Source organism: Sodiomyces alcalophilus (genome assembly GCF_042370955.1).
Source record: "Sodiomyces alcalophilus JCM 7366 unplaced genomic scaffold ACRALscaffold_8, whole genome shotgun sequence".
Lineage (NCBI taxonomy): Eukaryota > Fungi > Ascomycota > Sordariomycetes > Glomerellales > Plectosphaerellaceae > Sodiomyces > Sodiomyces alcalophilus.
The window spans coordinates 1,504,655-1,518,729 of NW_027263539.1; the positions used below are offsets into that span (position 1 = coordinate 1,504,655).

At 54.4% G+C, this 14,075-nt stretch overlaps 2 protein-coding genes across 2 annotated transcripts; both read right to left on the minus strand.

Annotated features, from left to right (window-relative positions):
- Positions 1-536: 536 nt before the first annotated feature.
- On the minus strand, positions 537-3,057 carry ACRALDRAFT_1036580 (uncharacterized protein; the record flags this gene model as incomplete). The annotated part of the gene is made up of 3 exons (XM_071015028.1): positions 537-594; positions 653-2,556; positions 2,644-3,057. 3 exons carry the CDS (start codon positions 3,055-3,057, stop codon positions 537-539), a joined length of 2,376 nt encoding a protein of 791 aa, XP_070871817.1.
- Positions 3,058-4,028: 971 nt separating this feature from the next.
- On the minus strand, positions 4,029-13,601 carry ACRALDRAFT_1052581 (uncharacterized protein; the record flags this gene model as incomplete). Its single annotated transcript, XM_071015739.1, has 7 exons — positions 4,029-6,696; positions 6,752-11,228; positions 11,285-11,622; positions 11,910-12,834; positions 12,891-13,222; positions 13,272-13,403; positions 13,459-13,601. 7 exons carry the CDS (start codon positions 13,599-13,601, stop codon positions 4,209-4,211), a joined length of 8,835 nt encoding a protein of 2,944 aa, XP_070871818.1. The 3' UTR covers positions 4,029-4,208.
- Positions 13,602-14,075: the final 474 nt, after the last annotated feature.

Sequence of the window (14,075 nt, forward strand, 5' to 3'; positions counted from 1 at the left end):
CTCGCGTTCCGAGTGTCGCTTGGTTTGTGTTGTTTCGACTTGATCGTCTGGTGTCGAATGCGCCGAGCAGTGTCGTTATGCACCGTGCTTGATAGATTGAGCAGAAACAACTGCGAGCCGGAAGCGACGTATGGCCGGAGTTGTAACTGGAAAATCCACCTCAAAATATGTAGGTATTCCCAACTCCAATGTGGTGTTTATTTTTTTCTCCCGGTGTGCCTCCGCCGTTGAGTATCTTATCTTATCGATAAGCTTTCTTACCGCAAATTCGTGACTGCCACCCGGGCGTCGAGTTGCTTACCTAATATCGTTAAAACACCAGAACCGCCTTACTGGACGTTTCTCATCGTCCTCCTGCAACTTATATGGTCATACTATACTGCCTTGGATAAAATACGTGAAAGATGCATTGTGCTGATCATGTCCTCCTCCCTTCTGAGTCCATTCGCTCCCAAAGTGTTCCCAGGCCAAAATGCCATGCATAGACGTAGCGTAGACCGTAAACCAGCCAGCATGAAGAGAACGACGCTCTATCCCTACGACACATAGTGATACATGTTTCCCTCTCGTTCAATGTAGTCCTTGTCGATGAGCCTACTTCTGGTCAGTCCACATTCATCAAGGTCATCTGGTCAAGGAAGGGGATACTCACGTTTCAATCATCTTCTTGATCTGGGCCGGATCCAGCGGGCCTCGCTTCCGCGTATGGTTGAGCACCTCGGCCATCAATTCGCTATGGCCCATGGTCTTGCGCGCCTTCATCACTCGCACAATAACCGCCTGGGTCTCGTATTTGCGATCCTCCACAATACGATCATGCGTCGCCTTGTTCTCCTCCTTGGTCTCCTTCAGCTGGATCTGGTTAATCTTGATCTTGATCTTGGGGTCGGAGAAGTTCTTGTTAATGGTGAACGTGTCCGTCGGATTCACGTCTCTGCCCCTGGGATGCTTGGTCAACACCCGCACCCTGCCGCAGGCCAGAGACTGCAGCGTGCGCTCCAGGTCGGCACCCTGCAGACCCGTGGCGGTGCTGATCTGCTCGTAGCTGAGGAAGCCATCCAGATCGACGTTGTTGAACAGGACCAGGACCACCGCCTGATATGCGCTGACCGACAACTCTTTGGTGCCTTTGGGGAAAGTGGCCCTGATGGTACAGTTGGCCAGGGCGTGCGGCCAGGTGAGCTTCCTGCCCTCGTGCTTGTACTTGTACCACTGCTCAAACCGTTCCGCCTCCCTTGCAATCTCCTTGGGAATGCGGAGTCGGACGTCCGGATAGCTCGGCCAAGCGGCGGCGGAGATGACCATGACTTGCAGATCGACCGGCGGCCTGTTCTCCAGCCTGGCGGTGTGTTCCTTGAATGCCTCCATCTCTCCCTTGGCGATTTCCTGGTCCCTGAACATCTGCTCGAGGTTGCGGGTGAAGTTAGCACCACACTCGTCTCGCAGTTTTCGCAGCATGTTCCGCTCCGCGTCTTGGCTGGCGCTCCGTCCCATGAGCAGGCGGCGCGCCAGGTCTTTCTTGTAGAAGGCTTCGAATGCGTCTTTGCCCTCGATGAACCGGAAGAGATCCAGAGCCTGGTCCAGCTGGCGGTCTAGCTCGGCGTCCTCGTCCCCCGTGCTTGCTTGGCCGCTCTGCTCGGCGGCGGCACGGTCCTTGTGGTCCGAAAGCAGCGTCTTCGGTAGGGCCTTGATGCCGCCACGCAGCAGAAGATCGATGTGTTTGGCGATCATCTCCCCAATCTTGGAGGTGCCAGTCGACCAGCCCGCGGTGGCCTGTCGGTCGTCCATGAAGGCGCAGAAGGCCTGGCGAATGTCGTACACGAATTCCTCGTCGCCCCCGAACGCGTCCCTGACGATGATGTCCAACGATCTCCTCAGCTCGAGAAGTCGCATGACCATCTCGTCGCCCCTCGTGGTATCCCCCACAATGTCCACCCCGGTTCGCTGGACGTACTCGGTCAGAGGTACCTTGAGCTTGGTCTGAATCCCAGACAGCCGCAGAAGATCGTACAGTGCCTTCATCGAATCCACTTCGTTCTCCGCCAACAGCTTGGCCAGGCTCTCGGCATTCAGGAGCTTCTCCGTGTAATCTATGATCAAGATGCCATGCGCGGCATTGAGCAGCTGCTTTTTCGTCGTGGTATCGAAGTTGTAAGCATTACATCGGTAGTCCTCCGCATTCAAGAAATCTTTGCACGCCATGATGTACTCCTTTAGGCTCCACGTGCTACGCTCCTCGGCGAAGTGGCGGAAAAACTTGGTCGAGTCGTCTATGAAGGCCTTCTCGAAGGATTTCTGGTATATGTTGAGGACGTGGAGCATCTTGATGCTCTCTCGCAGGAGTCCGGAATCGAAGCGCCCGTCTCCTGCCCGGTCAAAGGCGACCAGGTCGCAGACGCCGGCCACACACCGCGCCCAAGGGGTCCGGGCCACGCGATTCTCTGCCCACAGCATCCTCCGAAAGTGCGCGATGGTCAAGTCGTTGACGGAGCATGCCGACTTCTCCCGCAAAAGATAGGTCCTGTCGAGGTAGCTGAATATGGATCGAATGATGACCTGCGAGTTTCCATGGTAAGCTACGAAAGTCGGCACAGTTGGGGTCGAGAGACGGTGGGACAGGAAGGGGGAACAATGTCAGCTTACAGTCTGCCTGTCAAGTACCTGCCACCGGTTGAGCACGACCCGGAGCATGTCGATGTTGTCACTACCGCATTCTGCCCAGATGGAATTCCAGACGTCCGTCTGCATGTGATTCTCGATGACCTCATAGAGGAGGCTGTACACATGTTTTTCCCGGCCATGCCTGCACATGTCCTCGACGCCCCGGTAGAGCCTCTCCAGTGACAGCTGCAATGGCTGCTGCTTGAATATGGCGACCAGAGCTTCCCTGAGCTCCTGCTGCGTGCGTTCGCAATATGTTTCGCTCTGATCCTTCGTCGACGACGTCCTAAAGTTCTTTATCACTAGCTTCTTCGCGCCGGCATGGGGCCGGAACGCGCTCTGCTGGGTCAAATCTATGGGCTTCTCGGGAAGCTTGCCCTTCATCTTGCCGGACATGGTGGGGTTGGCGGAGGGAGCGTCGTCCAGGCCAGGCTTAAACCGCTTAGGATTGGGCCTTCCCGACTGTTCCAGGGATCTCGAGTGCCGATCAGATGGCCGAAATCCGGAGCCGGCGTCTGAAGAGTCTGAATCGACGCGGGGTCTTCGGAGGGTAGGACTGCTGGTTGTGTTTGTGGGAACGCCGGGCAGAACTCTACCCGCGCCTGGAGACGAATGCCACGTCGTACTGGCCCGTGATGACAGCGCTCCCTCGACGGTATGTTGGGTCTTCGGCGGGCTAGGCATGCCAAAGAGTGGCAAGGGTGGCCACAAGTCTGGTCTTCCACGGATGCCCTTCGCCTCGTGTATCGGGCTCGACGGGGAATATGACGATGTGGTGTGTTGGTGGCGTCGTTTCGTTCGCCTTCAAGCTGTTGTCAACGTCCCGCGCAGGTGTTTCTTATGCGCCTGATACCGTTGTAAAGGTGGAAAATCTCTCGGTCGCGAACTAATAATGATGAGGCTGAGGGGGCATCATTAGTGGGATGGCGTAGATTATTACACGGAACGGAAGGGAACCTTACAGTGTAGATGGGCTTTCGGCGAGCATCACCACCGTCAGATTATGGTGGTAGGTGCGGGCATCTACGCTGAGTAGGTAGGTACTGTACACGCAGTGGGGGCGAGGCTAACGTATCTCTATCCGCACTGTGATGACATCTGGAGCAGCTCAAGTAAGTGGACGGAGATAAGGAACGGGGTTTAGATAGAAACTTGTGATTCCCGTACTGTACTGTCACACTAGTCACACTACAGCTGTCACGTGTGCAGTTAGAAGAAGAGCTCCACGGCTAGGAGCTAGGACTCTGGTTATATCAAAGACTGTTGCCTGATTGGTCGGATGTTATGATCACGTGACTAGTCGTCCGCAACAAGGTGAAGCCTCTTGGCTTATCCATTCAAGATAAGGCGAAATAGTCGCGATTACGAAGTACCTATATTCCGAGATAATACCTCTTACAAAGTACTCGCGCCGACGCACGGGTAATTACTTTGGTTTCCACGTCTCTCATCAACACAAACCATTTCTCCCCCGAGACGGAATGCGTAGGACCGTTATTCTCTCATTCTCACTGAAATAAATGCATTCCAGCTACAATTAAATCCAATCAGGCATACGCAGCCCATCCCGAATACAATACCGCCAGGTTCCTCTCATCCGTGGCCTGGTTTATCAAGTCATTGACCGTCGCCGTCACGCTCAGTGTCTTGGAGAGCTTCTTCCTAACCACCTCGAGGGCCCTGTCCGCCTCGGACGGCTCGTTCACCCGGGCCCCCGGCCCCTTCCTCCCTTTGCCCGTCTCCGTGTCGTCGCTCTGCGCACCGTTATCGCCGTCCCCGCCACCACCTCCAGCCACGGACCCGCCAGCCCGAGCATCCTGGAGTTTCGCCAACCGGACTGGCGAGATGGACCATGAATACAGAGGGTCGTACCGCAGCACGTCCAGGATGGTCATGATCGAGTACGTCTCCTCCCGCAGCGCATGCAGCGTAAACTCGCAGCACCTCCGGAATACGCCCTCCGTCTTGGTGATGCCCATGCCGTCCTCAATGTCCCGCGTCAGTCGGAACGGAACTAGCTCCGGCACCGGAAGGACACGACCCATCTCGAATGCCACGCCCAGGTCAATGTGGACCACTTCGCCCGTCTTATGGTCCAACAAGATGTTGTGCCCATGCCTATCTCCGAGTCCTAGCACATGGCCGAGCATCGAGATGGCCGCCGTGGTGCGGGTGTACGCCGTTCGTTTCATGAACCATTCGTCCGGGTCGGCAAAGTACTCCATGAAGAAGTATCGCATCACCGGATGAAATCGCTCCTTGACCTTGCGGTACGTGCTGATCCTCACCTCCACCGACTTGCCCTGCGCGTTCGATATCTCCTTCCTGCACTGGCTCCCCCTCAAGTCGTTGGGGAAGTATCGTTCGTGAGCGGGCATGAGGAACTCGTGCAGTGGGATTGTGTTCGGCACAAACTCGATCAGCCCCGACGCCGATGTCAGGGGCAACACTTTGTACGTCCTGATGCCCAAATTTCTTTGCTGCGTCTCCCGGTGGAGCTTGAGCAGTGACGAGACCGCCGCGAACACCTGCTCCATGATGGCGTCTTGACGCAGGTCGTCGTTGCCTCCTTTCACTAATTGTTTGTACCGTTGCCCGTCGCTACCCACGGCTGTGATGATCTTCGGAGCACTAACGCCCGAGGCGATGGACATGTACGGCTCGAGTTTCGCAATGACCGGCACGCGCGAGTAATCCCTGTCAGCCGCGAGTTCGAGCTGCATCGTCGGCGGCGGGATTTGGTACTTGTTAAGCGCGCTCACCAGCTGACTGCCGGTTCCCGTCTCTCGCAGAGCAATCTTCTGCCCAGACTTGTACCTGGAGGGGTCCCTGTCCACCGCGAGCCGGTGATAGTAGCCACTTGTCCTATCAATGGCATACCAGATGGCCCCGACGCTGGCGTCCCTCTCTAGTTGCCTCGCCACGCGCTCCGTTGCTTTCTGCCGTAGCACCGCGACTTCGTCCTTGCTATTCGCCTTGACTTTTGTGCCGGACCAGATCTGGTACATTCCGTGATAGGGATGCTCAACGCAAATGTTGTAGACGAGGTTCATGAGCAGTCGCTGGAACGGTGTCGATTGATCCTGCAGTCGCGACGACAGCTGGTTCATCAGCGTCGCAAACTTCCTGGTCGGGACCTTGTCAAGGTGCTTTCGCACGACATCGTTGATCGCGTCGTCATCAGATCGCTCTAGCCAGAGCGCGGTGAATCGCAACGCATCATTGTTATGCTCATCGGACGCGATCAGTGACAAGAGATAGTTTTCCAGGCTGAGCCGAACAAACTCGCCTCTGGTCTGCACTACGCGTCGGAGTTCTTGCTCGTCTAGCTGCAGCCACTGCTGGGCGCGTGCGAGGTGCGACGAGTACCTGGATCTCATCTGTGTGTCCCTCGTGCTCGATATAAGGGCCTTCAGCTGAGAGACCTCGTCGCTCTTACCTTTCCTCAATCCTTGCAGCCTGGCGAGATCTTCCAAGCTATCCTGGTTTTGAAGCTGCTCGTCACAGAACACGGCGAACTGATGGAAGACCTTCCCAGCCTCTTTCCCCTCACTCTTACCCTTCAGTTCCTTTAGTGCAGGTTCAAGGTAGTTCTTCTGGATGTCGTGCGGCTTCTCTAGCCTCGCCACCGAAACCTGGTGGGCTATCCGGGATAGCAAGTCCGATCGACTGAGATGTATACTCTGCTTTTTAAAGTCAACATCATTGTCAATGTTTTGGAGCATCCGGATCGATGAGATCATTTCCCCATGGTCCCAGAGCGAGTTGGCCGACTCGACCCTGATGGCTGCGTCGACATTCAGTCCCAGTTCATGACAGGGGTTGATGAGATCTGTGAGCGCCGTTGATAAGTTGAGCGACTCCTGTGTCGCCCGATGAAAACGGTAGATCCCCGACGACAACAAGAGGCATCGGATTTCAGTTTGTCTGGCCTGGGCTGTCGTGAGGTTCGCCGTGGCACGCAACTTGCCTTGTTGGCTAAGCAAACTCATCGTCGTTTCGCGACATGATAGAAGCTGGCTCACGTCGTCGTACCTGTCTCGGAGTTAGACGCCTGTATTCGTCGTGGGTTTCAAAAGGGAATACTTACCGACCGCGTCTCATCCATTGCCCACGGGAATCAAATTGATGAAGCATGTTCTCTAAATCATTCATGTCGGACACGTTGATCACGTCATCCAACTCGGTTAGAGCGGCTAGAGCCCCTAGATGATGCCTGAGGGCAGCCGCGTTCAGAGCATGCGTCGTGGCGCTGCGCATTGTGCTGTAGAGACCATCGTGGATAGCGTGGCGGACATCAGCCATATCGTGCGCCTGCTGGATGCTCTGGAAGGCTTTGTACATGGTAACGGCATGGCTTCTGTTCGAGCCCGGGACAGGAAGATTCCAGATCTCCAGCCTCCTCGCTGTGTGGAACATGTCGTTGATGGAATCCGTGTTCTCGTCGAGACTTTGCTGTGTCTGGAGTACAGAGTGAGACAGGCCCGAGAGACCTAGCGTGCTCAGCGCCTTGACAAGCGAGAGACCATCCGAATGTGCGGCCGGATCTCTGCGCCGGACATGGCTGTCGTATTGCGCTCCACGGAACGCGAGACTCTTCGGTCCATCGTTCTCGTACTCGAGCCGCGCCAATACGGTTGATAGGTTGGATGCTTGAGACAAGCCGTAGTATGCGTCCGGATCGTCAATGTTTTCAAAGACAGTCAGCAGGACATCAGACGAATCTGCCTCGCGGGACGCAGACGATCGGCGGGATGTACGAGTTGTCTTGGAGGCGGCCAACTCAATGAAGAGGATGGCCGTTTTGTGCATACCGCACCGCGAGGCAGCTGAAGATGCCGACAGAAAATCCACGTCCATCCAGGTGGTGCGGTCGGCAATGGAAGACTCGTTCGGTAACGGTTGAGTGCGGAGGTAAAGAAGCGCATTGATGAGGTGCTTCTGATTCGTGCGACATGCCTCGTTATGGTTATTAAACCAACCTTTCATCGCCTCAGATAAATGCCGCTTGACGGTTTGTTGTTTGTCTAGCTGGCTATACAGAGCTAGGTGCAAGATGAAGGGGAAAGCTTCCTCGGCGAAGCCCTTGACGTGGGTAAGGACCGGCAGCAGACTGTTGAGGATGATGGAGTCAGGGGCTGCTTGGGACAGGTGTATCGCCAAGTTCTGAGCCCACTCTGGCTGTTCTATGTGCTCCCGAGAAAACAACTGGGCATCTGAGAGCCTCACCGACGGGGTGAAAAAGACGCCATCAGACGGTGGTGTTCGGTAGGGATGCCATTCCGACGCCAGATACAAAGGCTCGTGAAGAGTCTTTTGGGCTGCGATCAGCAAAGACTGATTCTCCTGGCCTGCGGCCTCAGACACCGCTAATCTAAGGGAGGACTCGGCAAGCCCGGCGGTGAACGAAGTTTTGTTCACTGTCAGCCTCTGGAGGAGTGTCAAGAGCCCTTGCTCTGAGCCATTCGCCCCCGAGGCAAGCTTGACGTATTTCGCCAGATCGGATTCGCGAAGCAGATCCAGCGGGAGTTCCCCCGACGCAGCAAAAGAACGACCGACAACACGCCCAGCCCACGCCAAATACTCGTCGCTGAGAGCATGGGCTTTGCAGCTTTTCCAGACAGGGCCGCTGTGTTGGAGAGCCTTTTGATCATCGTCGATGACATCGAGGCGGACCGAGGAGGGAACGACGAAATCTCCGCACAGCATTCCAAGAGCGAGGTCGCGAGCGCCCTCGTTCAGCAGCTTGTTTTCGCGCTTACCGTCTCTCAGAATTTCCAGAAGAAGCGTACTCTCGTGCGTGCCACTCTCCGCATTTCCCGACGATCGAATGTGCGAAGCCGCCTGGGTAATTGTTCTGAAGGAAGACCTTTGACCCTCGTTCATAAATTCTGGGAACTCGTACCGAGAAAGGTACCTGGAAAACCATCCGTGGAACTGCTGGGCTTTGCTCATGGTGGCTTTAAACTGGCTCTCCTGGGTTGTGCTCGACTGGCTAGACTCTAGGAAGACTCTGAGGGAGGCCAGCGTGGAGAGAGCATACCCAGCTAGGAACGAGGGCACTTGTTCAAGATGTTTCGATCCCCTGGTGATAAGGTATTGGCTCACTCCGAGCGCATCATCCGCACACTCCGAATCGACGATGAAGGGACGGATGGAGTGGAGGAGCATTTCCAGAGGGTATAGCTCCAGTGCAACAGGACCTGCCAATGCGATGAGAACTCTGACCTTTCGCAGTACAGAACATGCATGTAGTGAACCGAGGGCCGGGTGGACGGTGTTGAGAAGTCTCCTGGCAACATGCACCACCAGTGCCGGTGTCCAGATACTATGCAACTCGTATTCTGTCCGGCTGCACAGGTGAAACAACTGGCGGAGAAGATACTTCGCTTTGAACATTGGCTGCTGATTGCCCGGTAGAACAACTGGCGAGTGAGAATGCTGCTTCATCTCCCCCATATTGGTAGCGGCATAGGCGAAGTTCTGGTCCTTGGCGAAGTATTTTTCGAGGGGGTCTTCTTGGTCAAAGAGGTCGAAGAAAAGAGCAACAATGTCCGCAAAGTGGGCATAGATGGAGTCCAGGTAGGGTTCCTTGCCGAGACGTTTTCGAATGCTAGTCTCTGCGCTCGAATCGCCCGATCGAGAAGTGTTTGTGTCATGGGCAATGGCGTACGCTATAGTCTTGCCAAAGCCATGCTTGATTAGGTCTTCGACGTTGGTGTTGAGCTTCTGTGCCAGATCTAGAGCTCTCTGGTCCTGACCACGCATGAACATCAGGGCTGTGGCTTCTGCTTTTGATGCCTGAAGCATGTCGTAAAGACTTGAATAGCCAAATATTTCGAAAGGTAACCTGTCGACTTCGTCGCCATCGAGCCATGTGTACAAGAGCTGGGGTTGAAAGATTTCGAACAGCTGCTTGGGAGATTCGAACCCCAGCGCCTCTGACACTTTGGCCACGCACCTTGTTGCATATTTTGTAGAAGATGGGATGTTGGCAGGCGTCTCGAAAATGTGGTAGGTGCATCGTCGAAGGAGAGTCGACCAGCGGCAGGCCAACTCGGAAAGGGCGAAGAGGCGAAACGCTATTCCCTCGACGTCGCCTGCATCTGTGGGAAGGCTATCCAGTATGTCGATGAAGACGTCATCGTGAGTTTTCAAGACATACAGACCAAATATGTCTGGTAAGCGGGTGGCTATGTAGTGCTTGACCAGCATGGCCCCTGGCTGTAGAATCGAGAGAAGTGTGGTTCGACAAGAAGACAAGCCCAGCTTTGTCCCGTACTGAGGATCGTGTCGCAAAAGGGAGAACAACAACTCTGCGAGACGAATTTGAGACCTAGGGGAGAGGCTGTTCTTAGGCAGCGATGCCTTGATGAAGTAGTGATAGAGATCGCCCACACAGGCGGCTACCTCATGCTTATCGTCCAGCCAAACGGAGACAAGGCCTTCCATGACATCCAGAGTCATAGAATGAGCAACTTCGCAGCAAGTGAACTCGGCCGCGCCGATGACCTCGCCAAGCTTCTCGATGATATGCAAAGCGTCATCAGGGTTAACGATGAGATCCGATTTAAACACCTCAGAAAGAACATCTTTACTGAGCAAAAGATCTTCCTTCGAGAGGCTCAGCGCATGTTCTAAGAAGTCTCCGGGGATTAGACCTGCTTGCCCATGGTCTTTATGGATTGCCTCCAGGAAGTAGAGTCGCAGTGTCGTGGACATGCAAAAGGCGTCGTGGCTCAACTTCATCGACTGACTGCGCCTCGGAACGTCGAGGCTCCTGCTCGAGATACTAGCCCGGCTTGCCTGAGATTCGAATTCGTCGTCCAAATCCATGAAATCCTGGTGCTGGCCAGACGATTCGCGTAAAGTTCGCTGGTGTAAACACTCCGCGACTTTAAACAGGAGACGTAGTATGTGTAGGCCCTCCTTGACGAGCAGGTTCATTGCGGTCGTCTCTAGGGGAGGAATGTGTAAGGAAGAAGCCTTGAGGAGGACGTCAAAGAATGGTTGATTATCGGGCGCGTCCAGAGCTGCCCCCAAACTCGAATCCAAGAGGCCGAACACGGCCGATTCTATGTCTCGCGATTGTCGTGAGTTCAGGCCTTGGAGCTGAGGCATCAGAAGTGCCCCAACAACGCATGCAGAAAAGAGGCTATGCAGTCTCTCAGGGGATACCTGCACCCTGGCTTCAAATCTATTTTCACTCCAAGAATTGCACAACTCCTGCAGCTCCTCAATCTTGGGACCGAATAGCTCAAGAAGCAGCCTTTTGGAGGTGTGGGAGCTGTCCGCCACGTTAGTTTGAGCCAAGTTGGCCACGGAGGAATCCTCTCGGCTCTTTGTCGAATCCTCTCGTTTCGGGGCTGGATTCTCGAGAAGGAGAAGATATCTCGTGACTGGAGCAGTCTCATTATAAACAGCCCATGCTTGGCTGATAGGACCACCTGACACCTGGGTCTGCACGATACGTTGCGGCGTCACTACTCCACAGCAAGCTTGTATGAGGTCTGCAAGTTCGCATGGGTGCGTATGTATGGCCTTGGACGAAGCAAACGTCAAGTCAACTGCGCATCATTAGTTACCTGTTGCTGGTGCAGAGCCGAGAACAGTAGTCCCTTACCTGGATTCCATCTGAAAAAGGTCCATCGAATGATGTGATGAGATGTCGACTGGCTGGCGCTTGGTAATTTCGTATTACGAAGGTAGAGCAGACGCATCATGAGTGTAATAGACGAGTCGACCAAAGTGGCCGGGCCGTTGACATCTGCGGTCGCCACAAGGCTGTTGATCTCATCGGAGATACTATGGTAGGGAAGCACATCCGACTCGATGATCACATGCATCAAGTGGCATGCTGCGCGGCAGGTGCTCAACAGGCTAGCCGCCCGAGCAGCTATCTGCCAGATGGGCTTCCAGACACTGGTGTTATGCTGTTGATTCGGTGATTGTACTATGTAACTGTAGGCGAAGTTAGCAAAGAAAATATAATCACATAGAGGACAGTGGTGTGGCACAAGGCATGAATACGTCGCGTTCAACATCGTAGTCTCGCCATGCGCTGAACGAAGCGCGTAGCTTGAGATGTTGAGATGACGACGGTTGGCTACTACCCAACTCATTGCCAGTCTCCAGCTGCAGCGAGCTATGTACCGTAGTATTGGTCCGGCAAAATGGGATGTGATGAGTGCCGAGGCGCGGGGAGAACTGGATGGTAGCTTGAAGGGCAAGAAGTGAGAAGAACGTACCTAGCACAAGCCAGCATCGCCCACGAGGCGGTACTACCAGTGCCGCTTACAGTGGGAGAGAGTTCAGACCGCAGTTCCTCTAGATCAGACGGGGAGTAGGTCTTGATCTCCAGGAGATACGGAATGAGCTGAATGGCAGTTCGTTGCACCGCTGGGTCGGCAGACTTGAGCTTCTCCAAAAGACGGCTGGCACTGACAGCAGTGCGACGCTTCTTGCGCGGTTGTTCTTCCAGGCCCGTTGTTACTAAAGGTTTATGAGACTTGGCTACCGATAGTATCCTCTCGAGAAAGGCCAAGTTCTGTACCAGTGCCCACTTCCTCTCGCCCTCTTGATTGTGTGGGCGGAGGCCAAAGGTGCTCAGACTGAAGTAGTCTCCAGGTAGCGTGGCGACCAAAAAGGTAATGTCGTCCAACTGAAGTTGATCCCGCTCGTTTCGCCTGGTATATTCAAGCCAGAGGGCTTCAGAGAGATCTTCCAGGTCGCCCTCGATTGAGTCGTCAATGTTGTCCAGGACGATGCGCTCAAGATGGAGATGGATGAAGAACATTGTCTTGAGCATTTCATCTCTGACAGAGTTGAGCATTTCATCCTTGGAGACAGCACGGCCCTGCCACCAGTGTGTGATCAACGGAACAATTTCCTTGGCCAAGGTTCTAGTTTGCGCAATGTCATCGGCTTGGATGTTGGCCAGGAGAACGTTTAGCGAGGCGAATGCTAGATAGGTGATCTGGCTGAGCCCGGAGTGCCGAAGTTGGAGAGCTCGAAGAAGCGTTGTGGCGATGTCCTGAGATTTGTGCGCGAGGGGGGCGTTGGGTGGAACGACTAGTAGGTAGAGGCATTGGAGGAGATCCTGTAAGGTCCCTCGATGCAGTTGGCCGGGGCCTCTCCGGTTCGCAACCGACCTGCCGGAAGCCGGGAGAGAGCCTAAGATGTCGGTTAGCATGGCTCATCAGCGACTTGAAATGCCAAGCAGAAGGAACAAGAAGACATGCCTGTCCCGGGGGCGGGAGAGGCACGAGAACTGGAATCGCGTTGATCGGCACCATCGAGGTAAATCAACATGGCATCGATACAGAACTCGACGCATTCCGTCCAACCTTCTCCGCCGTGAGTACCCAGGTGCTCTACATTCGCCTGATGAGACAGCATGACAACCATAGACTTGATGTAGTCTTGAAGTAACGGTTCTACGAAATGCTGATCGGGTCCGCGACCGGGAAGAGTCTGGGTAACGTGGTCGATGACGGAGAAAACTGTTTTTCGCTTCAATTTGGCGGCCCCATGGTTCAGCGCGAGGCGGAGCGCCTCGGCACTGGATAAGTCAGATCAGGGGCTTTGATGGTAAGGACGGGAGACCCTACCACTTGGATAACCGTGTCGCCGCGGAAGCAGCTGTGGTCTTCTTGCCTCCATAATAGCTCTGCTTTTCGGTGACAGCACATCTGAAAAGGGTCTCAAAGATGCGGTGATAATGCTTATCTCCAAGACCGGACCTGTGATTTATTAGAATCTACCCGTTTGGATAAGGCCGACGAGATTGGTGCTTACAGATTTGCTGCTCGAGCTTTCTTCTCAAGTAAGAATATGAGATCGTCCAGCCCATTACTCCGTTCCTTAACTGTTCCCCCAGATATGGAGTCTAGAGCATCATGGAGAGTAACATCTCCCCCCGATGACCTTGTGGGTGCCATTTCATCCTTGAAATCACCGTCTCACTGTTGTAAACGACGACCCGGGAATGAAGGCAATTGAGAACGATGGCAATAATGATAAAAAGAAAAGAGAGCAGCCGTGAGCATGACGGAAACTGAACAAAGATATTCAGAAGGAACCAAAAAAATATATCTGCGTGACCTTCCCAGACCTCTGGGCGTCTCGACATCTACATAGGACCCCTTCGTACCAGGAGCTCCTTCTAGGACCCACTGGAGATCCAGGCAGAATCTCCACCGCCTTCCAATATTAAAAGGCGGTGGGCCTGGAGGAACGGCGCATTGAAACGACCGGAACATCTATTTCCCGGAGTTAAGATCAGCCCTATTGGACACTTCGCGGTACTTGGGCTAGGTACCGTTATAGCTCCTAGCAGTCAAGCTCCAAATTACGAGCAAGGTCTGGAAATCTACGGCACGTCGCGTCCGAAAACCGAAAACTCGCTATCTTTG